The sequence below is a fragment of the Pipra filicauda genome, unplaced genomic scaffold (genome assembly GCF_003945595.2).
Source record: "Pipra filicauda isolate LSUMZ 115617 unplaced genomic scaffold, ASM394559v2 scaffold6_size6359152_pilon, whole genome shotgun sequence".
NCBI classification, from domain to species: domain Eukaryota; kingdom Metazoa; phylum Chordata; class Aves; order Passeriformes; family Pipridae; genus Pipra; species Pipra filicauda.
The window spans coordinates 1,760,854-1,786,156 of record NW_024104865.1 but is presented as its reverse complement, the minus strand read 5'-3'; the positions used below and the strand labels follow the sequence as shown (position 1 = coordinate 1,786,156).

The following is a 25,303-nucleotide window of genomic DNA, read 5'->3' as shown; positions in this document are numbered from 1 at the left end:
AAGTCTTGCACTGATAACTGATGGGTCAAAGAGGAGAGCTCTGCCCTGTAGAGGATACAGGTTGACTCAGTGTTTACATTTAAAAACATGAGGTCTAACAGTACTGCTGTTCAGTCTAGAAAGAGAAGGAAAAGAGCAAACATCTGTTTCCATGGCACTCTAACACAGGGACTAGGCACCTTCTTCCTTATCCCATGAATCCACTGACTAAAGACTTTCAGTGCAGAAACTGCAAAATTTGATCACCAGAATCTTTCAGCAGCACCATAAAGAGTGACCAAGACTGAATCCCCATTCCAAGCATGGAAATCATATTGGTTAGCAAAAAATTCCACTGGATCCCTGAAGTTCACATATTCTGCTTCACAGATCACATGAACTTCAACAACAGCATCACTAGTACCAGCACTTAACTAGAAAGTCACTCTGGGTTCTTAGATCAACTGAATTCATACTGCAAGGCTATAGAAGCAACTTCCATTTAAGCATAACTAGATATAGAAATCAATTACAATGCTGTAAATAGTTTTGATAAACACATAGACCAAAGCTTTCAAGCTACATACTTTATTTACTGATGACTCAAGAGATTAAGTTTCCAGTTTGCCAACAGAGTTTCATTTTAAACATATCACATTACTCCCTACGAAGGATTTCACAAGGTTTACAAAATTATGAAAGTCAAACCCTTCTCTCTGAAAAAAGTAAGGATTCATAGCAATAGTCCCATAGATGCCGGTCACTTAAGGACTGGGTTAGAAATCAATAGTGCCTATATCAACTCTGCCACTGACTACTGAGTGACTACAAGTTGGTCATTTCACCTCCTTGTGACCTCATGTCACTTCTCATCCTATGTCATTCATCTTTGGACTAATTTGTTTGGGGCGTGTTTGCAAAATACCCTTAGCACGTGGAGCTTTGATCTCAGGTGGACCTATTAAGTACCTGTACTAAGAGCAAGGTTGTTACAGAATGAAAAGACTTGAATAGAATTTACACTGTATTTAGAGAAGCAGCATTTATTTTTCTAGTTCTCCATGATATAAGCTGTGATATGGAATTTCCTTTTCCACTGCTTGCCAAAGTGACCAGATGATCAGACCTTGTTTGCACATCTCCAGTGGAGGACAGTCCTGCAAACTGACCCTTTGTCAAAGGGGCAACTATGTGCTCTTTCTTTTAGCTGAAAAGGAAGCACTGGCAATGCTGTTAAATTGTAACACCTATCACCTGCAGATCTCCCATTCAAGCTTAAGAGTAATCTATCTTGGCATTACAGAGGACATTATTACAAAACCAAATGGTGTGATTGCACCTTCTGTTTCATAGCTAGCTGCTCTACTGAAAACACTTTCAACTTCTGCTTCACAGGATACTAAGTAGCACTAAAAAAAAAAAAAATCAGCATAGATTATGCAGATGTGCACTTGTAAGGAAAAAAACGTGAATTTCTTACATGACAACCAAAGCACAAGTTCCCAAATGAAAATGTTTTGTAGTTTCTTCATCTGAGGATACAAGACTGCAGACAGGCATACCTCGCTCCTCTCCTAAACATAAAACATAAGCATAAAGCACTTCCACATAGCATCTACTTTAGTGCTGGCACACTCACAACTACATGACTGAAACTGGATGCTTCAGCACAGAGCTGGTCAAAACAAACATTTTGTGATATCCCCTGTAGTACAAAAACATTGGGAGTCCAGGCAGAAGGGAGACTAACCAAGATCTTTGACCAGTTTCTCTAATGAACAGAGAAACATGCATATGATCAAGCCCTGACTGTAAAAAGAAGATAATAAAACATGACTGTGGCTCTCCTGGCCATTTTAACTGACATTTATAGTTTAAACCCTCTACTACCACCCAGCAGGCCATACTTCATAACACACCACCACTACACCACAGTGTTAAGGAGCTTATTGTTGCTCTTTTGCAATTCAACCCTTGGCTCAAGTGATGACTTCAGAAATCGCTGCTGAAGTACAAAGACAGACAATTTTTCTCCTGTACATGAGCACTCGGGACTGATTATGTTCTCCATCCCCCCCTCACAGATTTCCAAAGGTTGTGCCAGTCCTTTTACAGCCTTGATTTGGAGCAATCACCTATATGCCATGCTGAGTGGAGAGGTATGTGCATATGGCTATCTTTTTCACCCATCTTCCACAGTTCAGTTCCAGTAAAAACAGCGCCTTTAATATCAACATTTACCACTTTGTTTTTAGAAGGACTGTCAATCCTTCTCTTCCTCACTTTATGGGCTAGTACTTTTATACTGTTTGCATCAACATGTGATTTCAGTGGGATGATCTCACCTTGCTATTTTTGCTTTGTTAATTAGAAAATGTAAAATAATGCATAAGCGCCAGTGTTAAAAAGTAGTTGCCAAATAGATCACCCCAAATAAGATGCATAACAAATTTTACTAAAGCCTGATCTTATGATGGTAGGTTCATATACCCTACTCTGCATTTTGGTGGCTTACTTCAAGTGTTTCAGCATTTTTTACTTCTCTCTTTTTAAAAATGTTCTCTGGAATATCAAACACCATGCCTATAAAACAGAGTGGCATTAATGCATTCCAGTTTCACGGTCCAGACAGACTAAATTGGACATTCTTCCCCCCCATTACATTAGGTGAAAAACCAAAACAGGATGACTTCCTTTGAAAGCAGACCTGCTTAATTTTACTTTATCTTCAGTCTTGGGACAGATTTACTGTAGCTAAGAAAGCTGCCTTTTAAAGAAAACTAATTCTCAAGCTGACAGCTGGCAACTAGGAGATTAACTACAAGTGATGTTTTTGATATCCCTGGCCTAGTCTGCAGAACACAGGTGCACATAATTTTGGGTTTTGCAATGAAGTTGGCTAGTTACCATAGTTGATCTTACCCATGAACAGTTTATTCAGACACAACAACCGTGTCCCTCCTAATACACACAGTGCACTCCTGAATAGGCCCCAAGAATTCCAGCATCCTCTCTTCAACAGGCAGAAGCAGTATTGACATCACCCAGCATCATAGTATAAAGACCCAAGCTATGCTAATGACACCAAGTAAAACATCTCCAGACATCTGCATAACACTAGCAGCAAATTGACACAATGCAACTACAGAAATTTATCTATTTAAACTATCTATTTCATTTTAATTCTACTATGTTTGTATCAAAAGCTCAAAGGGCAAAAATTTATCCAAGCTGCTTTTTAACTATTTCTAGTTCCATTAGGTAACTGTCTTACATGCAGGCCAGGTCCCCAGCAGGCAAGAAGCAGTCCAGCTACACTGAAGTCAGCAGATTCATACCCATTTTCTTCAGCCAATTTGCATAAAACAAGCAAAAATGGAACCTGAGCAAACTGCAAAAACATGCCCATCTGTTCTACAGGATATCAATAATTCTTCACTCTCCTCACTGTCAGAGTCCTACACCTGGAATCTTCAACTTCTCTCAAACACAGAGAATGGTATAGGTTGGAAGGGACCACTGGAGGTCATCTGGTCCAACCTCAACCAGGGTCCCTTGGAGCACACTATTCAGGATTGTGTCCAGATGGCTTTTCGATATCCCCAGGGAAGGAGACTCTACAATGTCTCCAGGCAACTGTTCCAGTGTTCAATTACCTTCACAGTAAAAATGTTCTTCCTCATGTACAGGTGGAACGTTCTTGTGTTCCAGTTTCTGCCCATTGCCTCTTGTCCTATTGCTTGGCACCACCGAGAAAAACCTGGCTCCATCCTTTGACACCCTCCTTATATATTGTTGAGATCCCTCTCACTCATATCTTCTCCAGGATAAACAGGCCCAGCTCCCTCAGCCTTTCACAGCCCTTCTCTGGACTCATTCTAGGAGCTCTACATCTTTCTTAAACTGGGGAGCTCAGAACTGGACACAGCACTCGATATGTGGCCTCAGTAGGGCTGAGTAGAGAGGCAGGATCACCTCCCTTGACCTGCTAGCAGTGCTCTTCCTAATGCATCTCAGGATACCGTTGGCCTTCTTGGCCACAAGGGCACACCACTGGATCATGGACAGCTTGTTGTTTACCAGGACCCTCCAGGTCCTTCTCTGCAGAGCTGCTTTCCTGCAGGTCAGCCCTCAGCCTGCACTGGTGCATGGGGTTATTCTTCCCCAGGTGCAGGACTCCACATTTTGTGAATTTCAAAAGGTTCCACTCTTCCCATCCCTTCAACCTCCAACAAGTCGAGATCAATTTGAAGAGCTGCACAGCACTCTGAGGCCACTCCTCCCAGCTTTGTGTCATCAGCGAACTTGCTGGAGGCACTCTGCCCCTTCATCCAATTCACTGATGAGTAGATTAAACAATACTGAGGCCAGTATTGATCCCTGGGGGACACCACTAGTGACAGGCCTCCAGTGGACTCTGTACCACTGATTATGACCCTCTGGGATCTGTTCAGCCACCTCACTGTCCACACATCCAGTCCACACTTCCTAAGTGTCAAAAGCCTTGCTGAAGTCCAGGTAGATGACATCCACTACTCTTCCCTCATCTATCCAGCCTGTTGTCCAACCGTAGAAGGCAACCTGGTTGGTTAACCATGACTTCCCCATCCATGCTGACTACTTCTGATCATCACCTTTTCTACCTTTCATGCTAATGTTCTTTGCTCCTTCTTTGATACCCACATACCACTTCTACTCCAGAGCTCCCTAATTTATTTAGAGCATGCATAAAAACATGCCTAAATTTACCAAGTGATTGCAAGTGACATTTTAGATTTTACTGACTAGCTGCTGTCAAGGAGGGACACACTTATTCATGGTCAAGGGAGAATAAAGTAAGTTCAAAGACAAAACACATGGATCTAGAAAGCAGACTAAGTGATTTCAAAATGTCATCTCCCATCCAACAAAAATAGTAGGTAGAGGAGAAAGATTATCTTTAAACAACCCATCAGTCAGGAGGAGACTTGTCTTTCCAGAACATTAGCCAGAAGCTGCATTCATCTTCTGTGTCCCAGGACAAAAGCTGAAGACCTGTTAAAATTTCCACCACTAATTTACAGACAGGTTTACTCTATGCAGTGACTTGTGATTTAAGAACAAGCTCTGTACCAGCAGACTTTCCAAATCAACCGCTATAAATATAAAGGGAAGGTTTTAGAACACTCCTACACTGGGGTTTTTTGTAATTAAATAAGTCAAACAAGTTCCTAGAAACCAGTTAACACAGAACTTAAATGTGTTCTAAGTCACAGATATCCAATATACCAATATAACAATCACTGCATAAATGAGTCTTGGCCAATTGTCATGCTTAACAAGTATTCATCCTTCATCCTTGCAAAGTTTAGAGGTATAACTCTTATTTGACATCAGATCTTATGATGCCTCCTGACAAAAGATGCAGGTAGGATTACTTGTCTGTGTATTTTACACACAGCTATGCCATCTGGAATATTCTATACGGTCTCATCAGTGAGGCTCCATTTGTCATGGATGCCACAGTTTGATCACTTTAAGCTACTCCTAACTTCTAACCCTTTGTGATGTGTGAGTGAGGGTTTGGAAAGAGTTCAGATAATTTAGCACTGAAGGAATTTCACTGAAAAGCAGGTGAGAAACCTAGCAAGGGATGAGGGCTAGATAAGGGTTATAGTTCCCAAAGAGCCGGTAAGATTTCATCTTTAAAGGTCCTTAATTTCTTGAGAGAGAGCAGAGCATCAAGTTGAATCAAAAAAGTTCTGTTCTTACTATGGAAACCATTCTATTTTCCTTGGCACAAGCACAGTTCAAGTCATTGGTATATGACATTGGAAGCATATGGTAATCTGGGGTGCAGAGCCATACCTTTCTGTCTGCAATATACTTTTTCTTTTACTTATTTCAGCTACCTATTGTTTCCCCCCCTTAGAGGGGGAAGCACAAGTTATAAATGCTCATTTCATAAGGGTAAGTTCTCGGGTACAGTATCTATCACAACTTCACGTGACTGAGCTCAATGGCTCATGGGATCCCTTACAGTTCTGTGGGAGTTCTCCTGTAGAGCATCTCTGTCATCCAGGAGGAATAAAGGCTGCTCAGGGTAAATGTGGTGCCCTACTACAGTAGAAGGTGCTTGAACCCTGTTAGTGATATCTTCCTTTAGCATGGACATACCACATTTCAGATCTCATGTTTCAAGCAACTGAACAGTGCCAGTTCATACACCAATATCAGCCATAGAGTTGCTTATCTAAGCCACTCTGTTCAAGGGATGAAAGCAAAAACAGGACTCCTACTGAACAGCTTCTTACTGTGATACTCAAAAAGGCATCGCTTGTAAGAACAGTCCAACTGCTTCTTGTGCACTGGGAAGAAAGCTTCTGAGTTTCCAGTACTCAGAAAGCAGCCTAATTCAAAGGCCTTTATCTATGCCATGTGAGAAGCTACCATAAACCAGCCCAGCAGCTGTGACCAAAAAAAAAAAAAAAAAAAATCATACAAGTAAGCTTTTTTCCAATGAGAAACTGTTTATAAGAGTATTTGACATCATGCTCATAATTCACCTGAAGTCTGTCAATATATTGAAAAGGGATTTGTATTTTAGATCAAGGAATTTCAAAGATACATTTTTACAACAGTAAAAAATAAACAAAATCCAGGCTTAAATGCATGCCTATTTATCCTTTCACATGGATTTTAATTAACTTCTTCTGTCACTTTAATCAAGTGCTAAAAACTTCTGTGCCATCTGCCCTGTGAGTCAATTGTGCTCTCAGATGGACTCTACTTGATTTTTCACTTCACTGCAGAAGCAAACCATTTGTGTGATGAGACACCAATATTCCTTTAAAAAGTTTTAACTTCATCTTTAGATTATGCTGAAGAGCTGAACTGAGGGACAGTATTCGCACTTTTAAGTAGATGTACAACACCCAACAGGCAAAACAAAGCCTCGTAAAGCCTTGCATGCACTGTCTTAATTAGCTCAGCACAGAAAGGCTGTGTATGTCCGAAAAGGGATTAAACATTTAGTGTGCATCACACATTCTTCCCCACTCCATATTCCTATCAGTCGAAGGTATCCTCGTTCCTCACCAGCATAGGTAGCAAGGAAGAAGTCTGCTTTCAGGATTTGATTTTGCACTTCCATTCATCCCGTTGCTTCTCTCTGCAGATACATATTTCAGCCCTTTTCCAGTGATGTCCATGCCTCCTTTGCCTTCTTTCATTGATAATTCAGACAGCTCTTACTCTGCTGCCTAAATCAGACTCGGATACCCATCCTCACATGAAAGCACAGTTTCAAATCAGATTACTCACAGAGCATAGTACTAAACTCAAGGGTCTAAGAATTCAGTTTCTTACAAGATAGGTTTCCCAGTCCTCCTCTCAGAGGCATTTGAAATCCACCTACCTTTGCACCGGCCGCGATGTGTCACGCTCAGACTTGACTCACGACATTTGGCCCTCTGGTAGTCGCACATGGACTCGTATGTTCTGCCATCAGAGGCACACAGGGGTTTGGACTGGGACCTGGAGCAATGCAGGTTACACTGAGGGTCTCTGTCGCGGTCACTTATTAAAAACTGAAGGAAGTGAAAAAAGGAGGGAGAAAAAAAAAATAGTTGTTTTGTTTGGTTTCCCAGAACAGAGCATGGTCTATTTTTTTTGATGACAATAACAATATGGTCTATAATGCATTTTAAGCTGCCTACCAAAGCTGACTTTGCCTGAAGGGAACTTTAAATGCAACACGTACATCTTTTAAAAAAATTAAGGGTCTTTGCCATTCCATTTTCTTTAATAAAACTAAAACATTACTCACTCTGTCTCACCTCTAAAAACATAAGATGTGCAAAGCCAAACACAACCCACACGGGAAAGGCAATACTGAGTCATAACAGCCCAACTTGCCCAGTGCCCTGCCACAAACAGTATCTGGTATTAGATAATTTTAGTCTGAGACACAAGAAACTTATCATCAAGGACAGAGGAACCCAAATAACCTATCAAGATTGGCCTCAGTAGTTGAGCCACACATGTGGCCAGCTTTATATCACCAGATATTTGGTTTTTAAAGCATTGCTTATATCATCTGTGGATATCACATACAAGGGCATACCTGCACATTCCCAAAGCCACCTTTTGTTCCTTCCTGATGACATCCAGCACAGCTGACAGCTGCATTCCATGCATCCCACAATTAATTACACACTACATGAAAACCTATATCCTTTCAGAAATTTAAATTTGTTATCTTTTTGAATACTACTTCTTCCTGAAAATCCTATTAGGATGCATCCCATTTTGTATAAACGTGGCACTCCTTGTCAGTCTCCTAATTTGAACAATCCCAACCTCCCAATTTCTCACCCAGATCACTTCCTCCATATCACGATCACTATTGTCTTCATTCTCTGAAGACAGCTTGGCTTCTGCCTCATTTTTGGAAATAGGGAAACCCACAATGCACATGAATGGGTCCCCCTCTTCTGTCTGCTTGTTTCCTGCAAATCCCAACATCTCATCTGCTGTACCCTCAGCTCTACTCTGAGCTGCCTATAGGGACACCCCAGCCTCTTTCCCAAGTGTCTACTGTCTTCCTGAGGATCCCAACTGACAGCCTTCTTTCCATGAACACCAGCACAAAGTTTTGGCAAGACATGATAGTAACAGCCTGTCCTGGGTTACACAAAAATTCTGGTATCCATCTTTCCTTTTCTTTTTTTCTCCAAATATGCCTTTTTGGCTTTTTGGTGTTTTGCCATCTTCAAAGAGACTGAACTGTTGTGATTAATGACTCAAACATTCAACCACCTGCAGTGACCGCCCAGGTGCTGTCAGAGACTGGACTATTGGTGCTCGTGGCTCAATCAGCAGCAACTTCCACTCTGACAACCACCACTTCGACTGACAAACATCGAAATTGCAACGACCAAGTCTAATTGCTAGATGCAATTAGTGTCTTTCAGGTCCTTCCAGTTGCCTGGGGGGTCCGCAGCCCTTCTCTGACTGCCTGTACCAGCACCACAGCCTCACTCCAGCCCCACACAAGCATCTGCAGGTACCAACTCCTAGCTATCTGCCATTTCCTGCTAGCGCTGACTCTCTGACTGTTCCTGTCAGGTTTTCCAGGCTTGAGATAAGTGAACCATATGGAAGGACAGCCATCCTGTCTCTGTCCTGTGGTCAGAAGTGTTTTTTCCAGGTGGGGGAAGCCAGCCACCATCTCAATTTGGTCCGGTGGGCAGGGCTTGGGAAGTTTCTCCTCATCAGTTGGTTTAACCCAGTTTTAACAGTATTGTTATTAGCATTCTTCTTCATAAAGAGTTATTTGCTCTCTTTTTCTCTGTCTCTCTGTTGGAGAAACTAGGGGTATTGAATCTGAGGAAGGAGACTTCTGTCCGAGGTCTCCATCCCTCCAAATTGTCTCAAACTGAGACAGCCCTTTTCACTTCCCATGTTACTTCTCTTAGTGGTTTAACTATTAGCCCAACCCAAACACCTGCTCAGGGGATTTCAGGAGACTCTTCAAAGAAGTTACACGAGGATTAAGCAAAGAAAAGGGAAATTAAACCTGCCTTGCATTTCCTTTTCTCTAGCTTCCATTTCTAAAACCTCTCACGAGCCTGGGGGCACCAGAACTGCTCTCTAACACACTGATATCCCAGTTTGCTGTCAAAGCAGTTATGAGCTCAGCAGCTCAGAGCTGGCTGGCAAGTGGGCATTGACTGACACCCTGCCTGCATGCACAAAGCCACAGCTCCCCAAGTGTGTTGATAGCTGGATGCCTTACAGGGAAGTGTGAGTCATTGCCATAATCACCTTGGTGTTACAGTTTCCTACAAAGCTACTCAATGCTTGGAGGTTAAAGCTGTTGAAAAAACACTGCCTGAAGTCTAGTTTGGGTTGGTTTTTAACCACTCTGAGAACATGCGTCTCTGAAATTTGGTTGTTGGTTTGGTTTTTTTATATTAAAAAAAAAAATTCTTCACCCCTTTCTCCCCCCCCAGTTAAATGAAAAGCAATTGAGAAGTTTCATACTGCTCCATCTTTTGAAGACTGATGCATTATTAAAAACACGACACCTGGGAAAAGTAAACAAGGTTTGCCTTCTTTTTCTTTTTTTTTTTTTTTTTTCCGTGGGGCAAACTTTTTTCAAAATCTCATCTGTCAGACACTCACCAAAATTTGTAGCAGCATAGTGTTTTTAAAATGTTTTTGTTCCTTTTCTGCAACACTTTCTATAACCTGGCAACAACTGTTCCAAATGGGAAATTGGGAAATTTAACCCTTTAAAAAGGCAATTTTATATGGTTTATAGAGACCTGGACTAGACTATAAAAAACACTGTACAGCTGGACCAGATTTTTTTCTTTTTAAGGGCTGGAGTATCACAAGTTAGCTTGGAATTGCTCTGGCTACAGTAATGTCTTACTGTAGCCCCCAAAATGCAATGATCACCAGTGACTGTAAACATACAGCAAAGAGCAGCAGATTGAAGATGCTGAAGCCTTTTCCCAGCATGTGATGTCAGGGATCCTGGAAGACTCAAGGCTTTTCAGCTGTCTGTATGAATAAACAGACTTAAGAGCAGAGCTGCCTGGGAGGATAGTATGGTGCACATGCAACAATTACATATTCAATTTAACACAGAAGCCATTCTGGTTTAGAAGGAACACACATATCTTCCAAGCTGAGGGCTTGAGCTACTGGCATGAAACTTTTCACAAATTCCTTGTGTCAGAAGCTGAGTTCCACAGATCCGAGTTATCCAGAGGTGCAATGAAAAAGCTAGAATACTGGTTCTCAGCATTAAACCATATTATCAACTTATTGAAAGTCATCTTGTATCAAGAAAACTCACGTAAGCCTTCCACAGCCTTTACAAAAGCACTTAGTAGAGAGGGACCTTCTTCCAGAAAGGGCATCTCTGAAGAACAGAGGGTTATTCGCGGGGATGACAAACAAGTTAAACCTAAGGCTGTGGAAAAGCTTTCCTCAGGTGCCTCCCTGCAGATAGAGAAACAGCTCGCCATTGATTAATTATGAGGGCCTGAGGAAACATGTAGAGCGCCCCAGTGCAGGCCATGAAGTGCTTGCCTGCCCAAATTAAGCCAAGAATCACGTTATACAAAATCAAAGCCTTTTTAGCATTTGTAATTTTGATTACAGTAGGGAGCCCACACAGCATGTTAGGTGCTTTCCAGACACTGAAGATGCCACACCTGCCTTGCCAAAAAGTTTATGGTTTACGTAGTTGCACAAGATGGTGCTTGTTTTGTTCAGGGAAATTGTAACTGTATAAGTCTGCATTAATTTCAAGACCAATCCAGGATCACGCCTGTCTGATTGGGGTTCTTCTCATGCAAGCAAACAGCCCTGCCAGAAAGGCCAGCAATACCTCCAGGAGATCCGAAGGGCTTCAAAAACTCACCCTTACAGTAGGACATCTGCTTCACTGTAGCTCACAGCCCATGTCTTTGGCTCAGCAGCCCTGTCACCTTTCAGATAGTAAAATGGTGTTTCTTTGTCCCATTTCTAGCTGGTAAGAGTTGATGCTACAGAAGTGATGATCAATACAGACTATCCAGAGACATTTAATATACTAGCTATTTTGAGTGTACATCCCCTCCCGCCCAGCACAGAAAGTCTTCCTTCTAGCATTTTGCCTGTTTGAGAGCATGACATCTGCCCTCCCTCATAGGCAACCTAAGCTATGTGAAGAAAAACCTAGGATGAAGGTCAAAATGTATCTGCCATGGGGAGACTACTTGGATCTATAATTTCAACAGCTAGGACTACAATCTTTACATTACTTCTCCCCAGTTCTTTATTCCTACTTCAAGCAAGCAGTCATTGCTTTTCAAAGAACACAGCCCTGCTCCAGAAAAGCACCTTGGGCACTGCAGGAGGTACTGCTGAGCCAGGCTGAGGGCTGTGAGCAATTGTGCATAAGTTACCCTAATGCCTGGCTACCCACCCTCCCCAGACAAAACTGAAGCAGTAATGTGAGTCTCTGGTCCCTTCAGGGGAAGACTGGCAAGGTACATATTCTGCCTTTAACACCAGATGTCCTATGGTGACCCTTGAAGCTCAAATCAGAGCTTGATGTCCTAACAGCTTCAGGACACACACAGACAGGCTTTGCAAATAACAGAATCACCACTCACAGAGCAGTGCTTGGTGCTCTACGCAACAGACACACAACACAAGCAGACACGGGACTCAGGGGAAAAAGTATACTCTGCAAATATGTGCAGCACCAGTAGGTTTCCAAGCTTCATCTAGAAAGAAGAACCAAACAAACAAGCCACCACCACAAAAAAACAACCCACAAACACAAACCCCCACAAAACCTAGAAGGACTGATCTATTTTAAAAACAGGAAAAAGTTAAAATTGACCAGATTGCAAATGGGATCCCCCGAATGTAGACTCAATACTAAAATAAAGCGTAAGTAACACTAGTATTAAGCAACAGTATTTGTATTCTTGTAGCATTTGTTTACACTAAGGGAATCTGCACAGCTCCTATACCAGTCAGTTTGAGTCCCTGCCCTAAAAAGCTTTCAGTTCAATGCAGCTCTCAGAGCATCTTTTTAATGTCAAGTGTTCTATCTGCATAAGGACACAAACCTCCTCCTTTAGCAAGTACATTTACACAGGTGCTTGCAGTAACCACTTTCTAAACTACTTTCTGCTTCTTCAGACTTGAAAAGAAAACGGAAAGATAAGAGGTCAGAATGAAGTTAACTTTGCCAACAAAGCATATCTGTTCTTTTTCTCCACACCTCAACACCACTGCTGACAAACAACAAACACTGATTAAAGGGTTTTTAATGCCTGTGAAGGAAAGCAGACTCCCTGCAGCTGCACAGCAGCTGGGAACACTTGGGTTATTTAGCAGAGAAAGGTCTGACCCCACAAGTGAAAATGAGCTTGGTGGTCACTCATTCTGTTCACCATCTGGGTACATTATAAGAACAAACAGAACAGCACAGCCCTTTGTGACAGAGGGAACGAGAAAGGGCCAAGGCATTGTAGTACCACGGTAACATGCTTTAGCATGGCTTCAGGGAAAAGAGGGAGGAAGGGACACAAATGACATGAACGTGAGAAAGTGGAAGTCTATTGAGAAACAAATCTAGAAGAAAAGAGTTCACTACAGATCAAAACAGAGGTGCCTCTGCTATTTAGCAGCTTTGCTTCCAATTAGCACTGAAGAGTGCTGCTGCCTAACAAAACTGAAATGGAGAAAACAGCACATGTTTTACTCCTGTTTTGGCAGACTTCAAGTTTGCAGACCCTTAGAATACATTTTGGGAAAGAGTGATTGACCTAGGTATAATCAGATCACCCACTCTGACTCTAAGCACTCAGACTGGCCTGACTTAAGTACAAATGAGCAAGTCCTTCCCAGGGAGAATTTCCCAGGAATACCATACCACTTTATACATTAAATGGAAAGTATAAACTTCTGGGCATTCTTTTGCTGTTGGAAAGAAGCATTTCACATTTTTATGCCTTAGTTTCAGGCTCCAAACTGGTGCAACTAGCCATTCTGGAGGCAGAGCTGGAAACAAGTCCCAGTTTTAATCATGGCTAGATTCTCAGCCCCACGGCGGGTTGCCCACAGGGCACAAGGACTTCAACTTTGACCACTGGTTTTGGACTTCAGCCAAGTTTCCTGCCACAGAACCGTAAGTCTAGCATGCCTCACAGGGTCAAAGATCGTGTTCTGAGCTAGAGACCCAAAACACCTGGCTTCTAGGAACACAAAGAAGACACTTTGAAATCCTTAAAAACTCTGTCAGAGTTTTGCAGTCTCTGGAAAGGGGCTGTCAGGGCTTGCAGTCTCACATGTGCAGAAAGATATCAACCAGCCAGAGTCACCACAACTTGAACATCTGACCAGGCTGTCCAGCCTCTATCCTGGAAGTGCCCACACAGCCTCAGAACCTATCAAGTGAAAAAAGGCTTTTGAAGTGAGCTTCCTGGGAAGTCTGTCACGTGTTTTGGGGAAGGGGGAAGAAGATATCAATCTATTTAATATACCCTTTTTTGGAAACGCTCACAAGTTTATACTTCACTGGCATCTGGATTACTTTGTCTTAAAATCACATTCTTAAACCAAAGTTTCTCAAAGTCCTGCATCTTAACAAGTTCCAGTCCTTGTGTGGGTTTTTCTAGCATCCTACAGTTTTATACTGAGACTTAAGGTATTCCCAACAGATTTTAGATGGGCACAGCACTTTCCTCAGGCAGAAGGTACTTACAAGAATGGTATTATAATACTTTTATTCCTCCATTCATCCCTCCTGCAAAGTGAGGAGTCTAGCCTAAGTTAAAGCACCACTTATGTTTCAACCCCAGGCTCACAGCTGTGCAAGTAAGAACGGGTTTGAAGTACACAGCTTGTGCTTGAGGATGGTAAAGGCTGGGCAAATATATGGGATCACACTGCAGAGCCAGCAAACTCTAGATTCATTTGCATTAGTTGAATTCAAGACAGTTTTTGATCTTATAGGCTAGAAACCTCTTTTTTCTACCGTGATTCTCCCTTTCCCCACACTATCCTCCCTTGATCTTTGTTTTGTGCAAGTCACTTGTATTGGGTTTGACTGAGCTGGAGTTCATTTCCCCACATAGCCCTCACAGTGCTGTGGCTTTGCATTGGTAGCTAGAAGGGTGTTGATAACACACTGGTGTTTTGGCTCAGCCAGACCCAATGCAATATAAAATGCGGAATCTTGGCTTCTGTCAATTGTATTGTTTAATAACATGATCTGGTTTAAGGAATGCTGTGCTTATTCAGCATAACCCAAAAAGCCAAACTAAAAACATCCTTTTGTGTAATTTATGCCAAAGTAGTCTCTGAGTAACCATAACCCCCACTTCAGTATGTGGAGGTTATGGTTACTCAGTGGAGGCTGTGGATCTCCCCTGGCAAATGTAGCAGGATTACAACTTTGTGCTGTCATTAGGTGAGAAGTCAGCTATTCCATTGTAATGGGATATGTTTTTCTCAAATGAAGCTCTCAGAAAAGCAGAAGGGTTGAAGTAATACCAGGTGTATATTTCAACAAAGGACAGTATCTCAAGCAGGATTTCCAGAAATAGCCATCCCTGTGTTTACACAAGTGTTAGCACACTAAATGCTTTAAACTATTGCATTTTAACCCATTGCACACCACTGGCTCCAGTTCTCTTGAATCATGGAGGAGGTTGAAATAATAATGGCCAGTCTTCGCGAGCGAAGATTTTGGGAAAGGTCATTAACCCTTCCAGCCTGCGCAGTGGATTTTTAGGTGAGACACAGCGTGCGCTGAACTGAGCCCACCCTTTAGTCCTGAGGTTCATCTGCCGGGGCCGAGCAAAGCTTGGACAGTGGCAGTGAGGTCCCCAGGATGTAGGTTTGTTTAGAGTGACCTTCTCTTAGGTGGATTGCCTTCCACGGCTGACGAGCTCCACCTGCCCAGGGGGCCGGGAATCGAACCCGGGTCGCAGCGGTGAGAGTCAGACACTCTAACCACTAGACCACCAGAGGCCCGGAGGTTGAAATACATACTTTCTTACCCTCCAATGTATAAACCACAAAAAGTCAGTTCCAGGGCTCGTACAGTTCCGTGCACTGATATGGGAAGTCTAGTCACTTACAGAAAGTAGCTATGAAATAACACTTGCTTGACCCTATTGCCCCCCTTGTACTACTTTTACTAGGACTGGCTACGCAGTCAGCCTAGGAAACCTTCTTCCCCATTTACAAGAGCTTGGAGTACTGCAGACAATGGGCAAGCTGTGGGGCCATCACTTCTGAGCTTTTGAAGTCTTAGAAGATGGAAGTTTACCTAATTAGATCTGGCTGCATAATTCACAGTAATCATAGAATGGTTTGAGTTGAAAGGGACCTTAAATAACCTCTAGTTCCCACTCCCCTGCCATGGGCAGGGACACCTTACACTAAACCAAATTGCTCCAAGCCCCACCCAACCTGGTCTTAAACACTTCCAGAATGGGGCATCCACAACTTCTCTGGGCAACCTGTTTCAGTGCTTCACCACCCTCACTGTAAAGAAATTCTTCCTAATATCTAATCTAAACCTGTTCTCAGTTTGGATGCATTCCCCCTTGTCCTGTCAGGCTCTTCTACATGCTCTTCTAAATAGTCTCTCTCCATCTTTCTTGTAGGCTCCCTTCCACCTATATTTAGTTTCCCCTCTGCCTATATTTAGTTTCTTCCTAATAATTCCACTAGAACCTTTCTGCAGCCTGTCTTGAATTTGTCTTAAAATTTCTACTAGTGCAAGTTTGCCAGCATTATAGTAATACTGTTCACTATGCTGTAATGAACAGCATAATGCTTCCTTGTTCCAAAAGGCAGAAGAGTCTTGTTATAAGCCTTCACAAGAGTCTTCGCTATGTGCTGTGGGGATACACGTAAACTGCAAGCATGTGTGATGACAACCGAGTTTTGCTGGAGCATTCTTAAATGAATAATCTGTTTGATGAAGTACAAATTCCGTTGATTTTCCATCAGTAGCCTGATAGGTATAAAGGGCTTCCTATTAAATCTAACCCCCCTAAAATTTGTCATCATCACCTGACATCAATTCATTCAGACCTCCTTCTCTTAAGCACCTTCTCATGCTGTCTTTCAAGAACTCAAAGAACTTTGCCCTTTACTTCCACAGCATTATGCTGGGCACCTACTTTAAATGGAGTCTCCAAGTCAGTTGACAAGCTTTCCAAACACCCCAAACTGACAAGATAAAACCCACATCTTCTCCCCCCATCACCCATTCTTCACAATAAGACAAAACTTCCTATACGTGCCAGAGACTGCCCACTGCAACAAGTGGGTATCAAGTCTTACCAAAGACAACTTTGTAAGCTGAACACTGTCTCCTAGGTAAGTACCATTCCCTTTAGCATGCACACAAAGCATGTTATGTAAGCACACACAGCACAACAGTTACAGCTGAGCTCAAGCCAGATACCATTTCCCCACTTTCTAGTCCACATCACCACCAATGTCTCCCTTCGGTCACAGCTACATTTATTAGACATTATTACTGTAAGCAAAGCAGGTGCATGAAGAAGACTACCATCTCTGGACCTGCTCTATTCTGCTAGGAGAGAGTCTCATAAGGAGACATGATGATTGAACATAGTTTACAAACACAGTTTGGCCACCACATCTTTAGCTCAAACGGAAATAAAACTGTACAAAGGCACTTCTTACATCACAAATGTTTTTTCCTTGTAGATCTTCCAGTATGGAGAATACAGCACATTATAACTCCACAGCTCTGCAAGTTTCAGTCCTCAAATCAGTTCCTCTAAAATGCTGACAGAGGCATTGAAACTGAAGCTGGCATCCAGCCTTCATTATGGTTGGTGTTTCTGCGGCCAACAGCAGAACCAAGAAGTAGATATTAGAAGCAGCTGAACTCATTAGCTCAAAACCCAGCAAGGGCTGGCTGCCTATCAGTAGATGCATACTATATGAATGCAAAGTCAAATTCCATTGTGCAGAAGGGATATTAAAAAGGAGGTACTGAGAATACCTAACAGTCTTCTTTCCTTAACTATATTTTTACCCCTACATGCTCCAAAGATAATGATTAACCAAAGGTAACTCTCGGGAAGATGGCTGCATCAGGAGCTTCTCCCCATTCAATTTGACTTTACATGTTCTATCATCAGCACTTCAGTGTCAAAGTTTCTGAAGCACTATTATTACTTCTGTCTGGGGACACAACTTCCTTGACTTGTCTCCTTCTATAGGCCTACCTTGCCATCTCCAGAGAGATGTTCAGAGTTGGGTTCTGGCCCCAGCAGCTATAAGGAAGGTTGCTGCTATTACTGTTACTCCTCTGAAGCATCAGAGACAGTGAAACTGAAAAAAAGGCTGGAATTTCACCTTGTTTAAACATATCATGTACTCTCATTAAATACAGAGTAGATCCTGTTTCAAATATCATGAAAGTAGCAGCTGTCTTACATTTATTAGTAACATTACTCTAGTGCTGTTAAAAAGAAAGGGTTTTTTCTAATACCATAGAGGTGGTGTTATCCCTGAACTTCCAGTCTATAGATTAAGAGGCAACAATAAAGACACTTTCTCATTAGCAGAAGAATATTAACTTTTCAGTTAATTGCTATGAGGTACCATTTGCTCCCCCCACAAATCACTTCAGTAGTGATGTCTGCCTACCAATACATGCAGTTATTTGACATGAAGATCACATGCATCCGATCTGCAGACAGGTAGTTTCAGAGACTCAACTTTATACAAGTCAGATGATAACATACATAAACACCATTTAGAAATCTTAACACTTGCTTTAGCAGACCAGCAGCGACTCTTCTGAATAGCCCTCCATTAGGGTGCTGTTGTCATCATAAGGATCCTAGGTTTGGCTTCATAAGACTCACTGCTTCAAGTACCAAATCCACCTTGGTGGACTGCACAGTGACCCAAACATACACATTAAATACAAGGCAAAGTTTAAATCCAGAAGCAAATAACCCAGTCCTTCTAACCAAGAAAAATGTGCCAGTCGGGAATTTAGACCAAGAAGGAAAGAATCGGGAAAGAATGTACAAAATAGAAGTGAAACTCTCAAAAGCCAGAAAAAAAATAAACTTTTTATATCAACTCCCTCTTTCTACTTACATTTAAAACAAATGCTTCCCTCCATTTTGTAGGGGTAACCCTCCAGAGTTTAGTCCTCTGTCCAAAGTAAGTGCTGGACAATGCTTTCTTAGACTGTCAGGCAATTATAGCCTTCAGGGACAGCACAGGCAGTAGCAGAGAAGCTTTCCCCATCACCAAAGTCTTTCTGGATCACAAATTAAGGAAGCTGCTGCAAACAGAAGGCTCAGGAAAGAAACTTCAGTTCTGCTGGCATGAAACTAACTCTTTCTTTCCTGTTGCCACCTCATAAAAAGTCACTTAATATGACTATCTAAATATATGACAAAAATCTTTCCATTACAGACAAGACACATGCATTGGTTGCTTCATGAGTTGGAATAGCTACAGAGACAGTTCTAAGATAAGCTGTTTGTGTGAGCCAAGAATGAAGGATCCTTGTTAGCGGCACCATGGTTAGCTATAATGCCATCATCTGCTGTCAGACAACATTCAGAAGAGTAAATATACTTTCCATTTCTGCAGACAGGATTTGTTTACAGTAGTTACTTGTCTTTCTTCAAAACTGTAGCAGTAACCTAGCTGCTGATTGCTGAACTTGGAGGAAAAAAAAACAAACAGGTCAAGCATCTCTACTGCACTAAAGAGTCAAACTATGCAACACCACTTCAAACCAGCAAGTTGATAGCAAGTTGTTAGCATGCAAGGTTTTCTAGCCTATCCAAGTACAGTTCACGTGCCTCCCAATATCTAGGGGGTGAGATGTTGCATTTTATCACTCTTGCTGAATTATCCAGCAATATTACTATACGCTAGCATGAAAACCTGTTTTAGCATGAAAATCTGTTCACACAGGTAAGACGTATTGAAGCGACAGATGTGGTTTGTATGACGTTCCCAGCAGAATTCCTCCTGCTGAGATCTACAAGGAAACATAGAACAGAATAATTTAGTTTGGAAAAGACCTCTAAGATCAAGTCCAACCATTAACCCAGCACTGCCAAGTCCATCACTAAACCGTGTCCCTAAGTGCCACATTGACACACCTTTTAAATGCTTCCAGGGATGGTGACTCAACCACTTTCTTGGGCAGCCTGTTCCAATGCTTGTCAACCCTTTCAGTGAATAAATTTTTCCCAATATCCAATCTAAAACTTCCCCTGGTGCAACTTTAGGCCATTTCCTTTTGTCCTGTCTCTTGCTATGCGGGAGAAGAGGTTGACCCCCACCTCACTACAACCTCCTTTCAAGTAGTTGTAGAGGGCAATAAGGTCTCATCTGAGCCTCCTTTTCTCCAAGCTAAACAAACCCAGCTCCCTCAGCTGCTCCTCATAAGACTTGTGCTCTAGATCCCTCCCCAGCTTCGTTGCCCTTCTCTGGACACAATTCGTCAAAGTCTTTCTTGTAACAAGGGGGAACATCTCTAAGCTGTCAAGTTGCTGCTATGAGATCTGCAACTTTTAATATGTAGAATGGGAAGCAAGGACAGAGACGTCTTCGAAAGAAGAAACATTTACAGGTATACCTTGATGCTACCCCAGATTACTGGTATGAGCTTCCCCAGTAAGATAAAAAAATCCCTTTCCCATCGAAGCTCTTCCCTTCCTCCCCACTATGTTATACATACATTTAACCCCCACATCCAAGCAGAAAGGTGTTAGTGACTGATCTTCATATAGGCTGTTCACTCTCTCAGGTTGACAGCTTTTTCACAACATTTTGTACTATAGAACTGTTTATTTTAGTGTGTTTATTTTCAACTTGCAGAAAGGGCAATTCCAGCTACATTGAACTATTTTTCACACTTTCGGTGAGGAGCTGCAGAATACTCATGCTGCTTTCTTGTTGCTAGAAGCAGACATGCTTTCCTTATTTTCCATGGAAATAAGCTTTAGAGCATTCCCAGTTCTATGGTATTCCACCTTAAACACAAGTGAAGTTAACTTTCATTGTCACCAAGACCCTTGTAGTTAAAAGCTACGATATCTTTGGTTATCTTTGATATCTTTTTTTGGTATCTTCATACCCAAGCTGTTCTGTCTAGGACTGACAGCTTTCCATACAAGTAGCCATCTCTAGTCCAAATTCACACAGCACTCTCCAGGTTAGCTTTCCTCCAATTGCACTCACTGGGGTTCTTAGAAATGCTCAGCCAATTTTGTGCTGCCATTTCTATGTGTCCCTCTAGTAGAACTTCAAAACTTTCTAATATACATATCAGTCTATTTTTGCTGTCTGCCTCCCTGAAGGGAGCAGGGTATGTCTTAATGTAAGCAAATACAAGACCTTTGCACAATAAATGTTTGACACGGACAATTGGCAAGACTGCTGCAGTCTCTCATCTTCCTTTTCAGGGCATGTTATTGAGAAAGCTATGGCAAAACATCTGTGGCTTTATCTAGATTCCTCAGATTTTCTGGATCTTTTTCCATTTGGTCTAAGACCTGGCCTCAGTACAAACATACTCATGCTCACTGGTCAGACTTTTCACAGTGAACAAAGACTAAACTAACATTTTTAGTTGACAGAAAGCACCTTCCACATAGAGCTTTGTGACTGATTCAGGCTATGAAGAGTAAGTAGTACTTATATCACCACCATATCTAGAAGAGCGAGCAGAGTGAGCTTCTGCACAGGGTTAAGCAGTTTTCTTTCTTCATGCCTTCTGTAGCTTAAGAGGCTACTGGGGCTGATTTCATCTGAAGGAATTTTCTGACCCAAGTAATCGAGGTTCCTCTTCTCACTGGAGGATACTGCCCACCTTAAAGCAGCTTGGACTATGGCCAATAAGAAAATGATCCCAGATAGAAGTGACACGACCAGAAAGAATCAGAGGAAGCAGGACTTCCTTTATCACTGAATAGCATAACTGAAGAGTAGGCTGCTTATTGCTCATGTGATACTATACTGCTTGAGGCAACAGCAGGCAAGCTAATGCACTGGTAGGGAATAAGGCAGATGAAGCATCAGCAATCACTTCTCCCCATCCACCTGCAGCCACCTATGCAAGAATTACAGAATGCATTTTTCCTCATCCAAACAAGACAATAACAGTAAATTAAACCCTCTCATCCTGCTCAAATGCAAACCTCAGGGGAGCTCTAGTTACTATAAAGTGCTGCAGACCCCAGTTGAGGATTGTTTAAAAATAGGTAGATAGATAGCAATAATGAAGGCCTCGACTATGGTGGTTGGCATGCACACCCAAAAATGCACTATATAATATTATATAATATTAGCACTATATAAATATTAGCAAGACTAGTGACAGCAGCATCCAGGGCAATCAGTTCTCAGTGGGATTCTGGCTGAGGAGGAGCCTGTTCTGGTTCAAAAGGCCTTTCCTCCTCTTCCCTTCCCTGAGTTCAGCAACCTTTTCTAGGCTGAAGAGTTATCCCAGGCACTAGCTGTCTTAGCAGACATTGCTAAATCCTACTTTCACCTGAAAAAAGTCTTGACATGCTAAATCACATATCATCCCGCTTCTTACAAGCTTTTTGGTCTATATCAGGAGGCAAAAGATAATCGGAGGGGTAATCTATTTTAAGACATCTAAGGAAACTCAGTCTTACAAATAGGGAGGGAACAGTTAGGAAACAATTATTTTACATTGTCTCATAGGACTCCAGGCAGATACTAAGTCAGTCTAGGTCAACTGTGACCCAAGAGAAAATATCTGTTTTTAAGAAACTGGTGTGATAGTTTAACTAAAACTGGTTTAGTAGGTGCACGATAAATGGCTGCATGTCTGGCCTAGCTATAAGGTTTCATGGACCTGTAGCCACCAGTAAAGATTCCAGCCTAATTCTATCTGAATCAGGTTGCTTATCCTTGTCAATCCTGATTTTGGCATGACTGTTTGCCCCACACATTTCTTCAGTAAAGTCTCCTTGTAACCAGACACTGCCAGTTTTTTCATTCTTACCTGCTCACTCTTTGTCTTTGCTCCTTTTTAATTCCAGTCCTTTTAAGATTCAGACAGGTCCTACACATTCAATCTGTTCTCTTTCAGTGCCTAATTGGAAAACTCTAAAACCTTTGAGAAAAGTATTAAAGTCAGGAAGAGCCATCTTTGTTCCTCCCAGCTGAAGTTTGCCAGCTCTTTCACAAAGAAAGACGACTCCGTAACTGACTCTGACATTTTCCCCCTAGCAATTACATTAACATCTTACATATATAAATATTGTTACCCCCTCCTGTACCAGGCATCTTCTCACATGCCAGGCTGCTGGTTCATTTCCATCCTTCATCACTGTTCCAGCTCCTCCCCATCCATTCTGAACTTGTCCATCTTCCTAGGCCTTTTCCCTCTTCCCAGTTAGTTACAAACCTGAACAATTTCACTAGCCGTCTTCTCATTTAGAATTCAAGTAGAAGGAGGACGTTATTAACCAGACTCTCAAACTCCCTAATTATACTCAGTAATTCAGCTATATCAGCAGATACTATTTCAATTCCCAATCCCCTGTTACTGGTTACAGCTCAACTACCAGCATATTCCTTTGTCTTCACAGGACTTCTGACTCCAGGCTACAGAGAAATAAGTCAGTTTAGTGCTGCCCTGTTTTTGCTCAATCAAGCCAGATGACAAATTTTGTATTTTGAAATTTGATGTTTTATTCCTATCAGTTTTCAGTGACAGAGCAAGATAAGTGCATCCTAGTTTCCTATTACTAACAAGCCCCTGGATAACAGTTGTTGGCCACAGGATGGCGAGTCAGTAGCTTAGTTTCTTGCAAATACTTTTTAGAAGCACCACACTACAGTTACACCTGGATATCAAGACAGTACCAAAAAAGCATTAGCCATTAACATTACCTAAAATAAAAGCAGAACAGAGAAGAGCATGGCAAAATGCAAACTCAAATTATCCCTAAGAAAATACAAACCATTTGAAAACAATATTAAGTTATCCTGCAGAGACTGCACTCTGCATTCAGCTATCTTCACAGTGGGTCATCAGGGCCTGCTAAAAGCATAAGTATGTTAAGGCTCACACAGGACTAGGACTCACTGCAATTCTCAAGTCTGGCTGTGAAGTCTCTGCCAAGGAGCTTCCTTCTTCCCTCTCTCTCCCCTCACTGCAATTTCCTCATTAGTAAGCAGAGCCCAACACAAACTTCTTAGAAAAAAGTTTGCAAGGAAATTTAGTCATCGTTAACCCCTAGGTAAAAGGGAGGGAACACTTCAGTAGGTAAAACCAGAGCCAGACTCTGAACACCTGTGAGTAAGGTTTAAGGGAGGAAAGTCTGAAGTTTGCACGCAAAGAGGCTGACAGCAGCATTTGCCTCCAATTGATTGATTTATATCCCTCGTTCATTTCACCATTCTCCATGCTCATACCCAGAAGTAGATTCTGTTACAGACTGTGAGGACTGCTACAGCAAAGATCTTCATCTCAGCACTGTTCTTAAAAACAGAATCACTGAAAGTCCTTTAAATTAGATGAACCCTGGGTTTGCGATCAACAAATGGACTACTTTTACGTGGTAACTTTCACGAAAAAGCCTTGAAGCAGGACCTGCATATATTCCTGAGCGTGGAAAGAAGTTTCTTAAGAAGTGCCAGAATATAAGTATGGATCCTTAAAGACCTGTTACTGAATGAATTGCTAAAGAGCAGAAAACAAAGCTGGAGTGCCTGGTCTCCCTAAATCACATCACCCTAATAACACCCCAAACATTTTTCTTGAAGACAGTTCCCTGAACTAGCATGTTCTAAAGGATGTGTAATACTTTCGGTGATTAAGTATTCATAAAAAGAGGCTTGGCTTGAACCAGAAAGAGATTGAACCAAAGAATGAAAACAGCATCCTCACAGAAACTCAGTATAATGTGAATTTAGAGACAGGATTTTTGTTAGAAGATTATTACTGTTGCTTCCCCAGGAAAGTTCAAGTCTACTGATCTCTTCAGCTTACTAAGCTTAAGCTCTCTGTAAGAACTCAAGGTGAATGGAGAAATGTTGCCTGAGAAAGACAAGTTATTTAGTCTTAATGAAATTACTCTTAATAAATCAGAAACACCTGAGAAATCCTGTCACTTTTTACTGTCCTGAGAATTGTTTTACATGGTGATAATACAAGGCATCAGCTTGGTATCCTACCCTACGTCAGGAAGGAGCTATAACTCTGCATTTAAGGAGAAAGTATGATATCTGCAAAAATTTTCAATAAATAAATAATACTTGAACAGCAGAAATACAGGTTTCGACAGGAAATTTTCAGTTTACTTAGCATAAATAGATTATGATGTGTTTAAGAATTATCTGAAATGGTTTGCTGCAACATTAAAAACCAAACAGCAAAGCCACATAGCACACCAGGACCACCTGCAAAGAAAACCTGCAGCAAAACCAAATTGAACATCAGGAAAGATACTGACAGAACTTTAAAGGACAGCAGGCAGAATAGCAAAGGAAAGGACCAAATGGAAGGCCAGTACAAAAGTCACAGAATTCAACTGTGAAGATCTTTCCAAAGATTATATGAGGTTTTTCCAAACAATGTCTGCCACAAAGGTTGTTTTAACAACTCATCTCTAGCCAGCCCAAATATGGTTTATCAAGAATGATCTCTATCTGCTTGAGTCTTTCAGTCCAAGGCCCTTCTCCATAGTCTTTATTGTAAAATGTAAGGAGCTAAAGGTTTAAAGAGGAAACAATGCCAAAAATAAGCCTTTTT

At 41.7% G+C, this 25,303-nt stretch overlaps 1 protein-coding gene across 6 annotated transcripts in view; it reads right to left on the bottom strand.

Annotated features, from left to right (window-relative positions):
• Window positions 1-25,303, bottom strand: part of SMOC1 (SPARC related modular calcium binding 1) — a 132,695-nt gene that overhangs the window by 83,136 nt on the left and 24,256 nt on the right. For all 6 annotated transcript variants that reach the window (XM_027716889.2, XM_027716891.2, XM_027716894.2 and 3 more), the window contains exon 2: window positions 7,376-7,547. In XM_027716889.2, coding sequence (XP_027572690.1) covers window positions 7,376-7,547 — 172 coding nt within the window. The remainder of the gene's footprint in view (window positions 1-7,375; window positions 7,548-25,303) is intronic.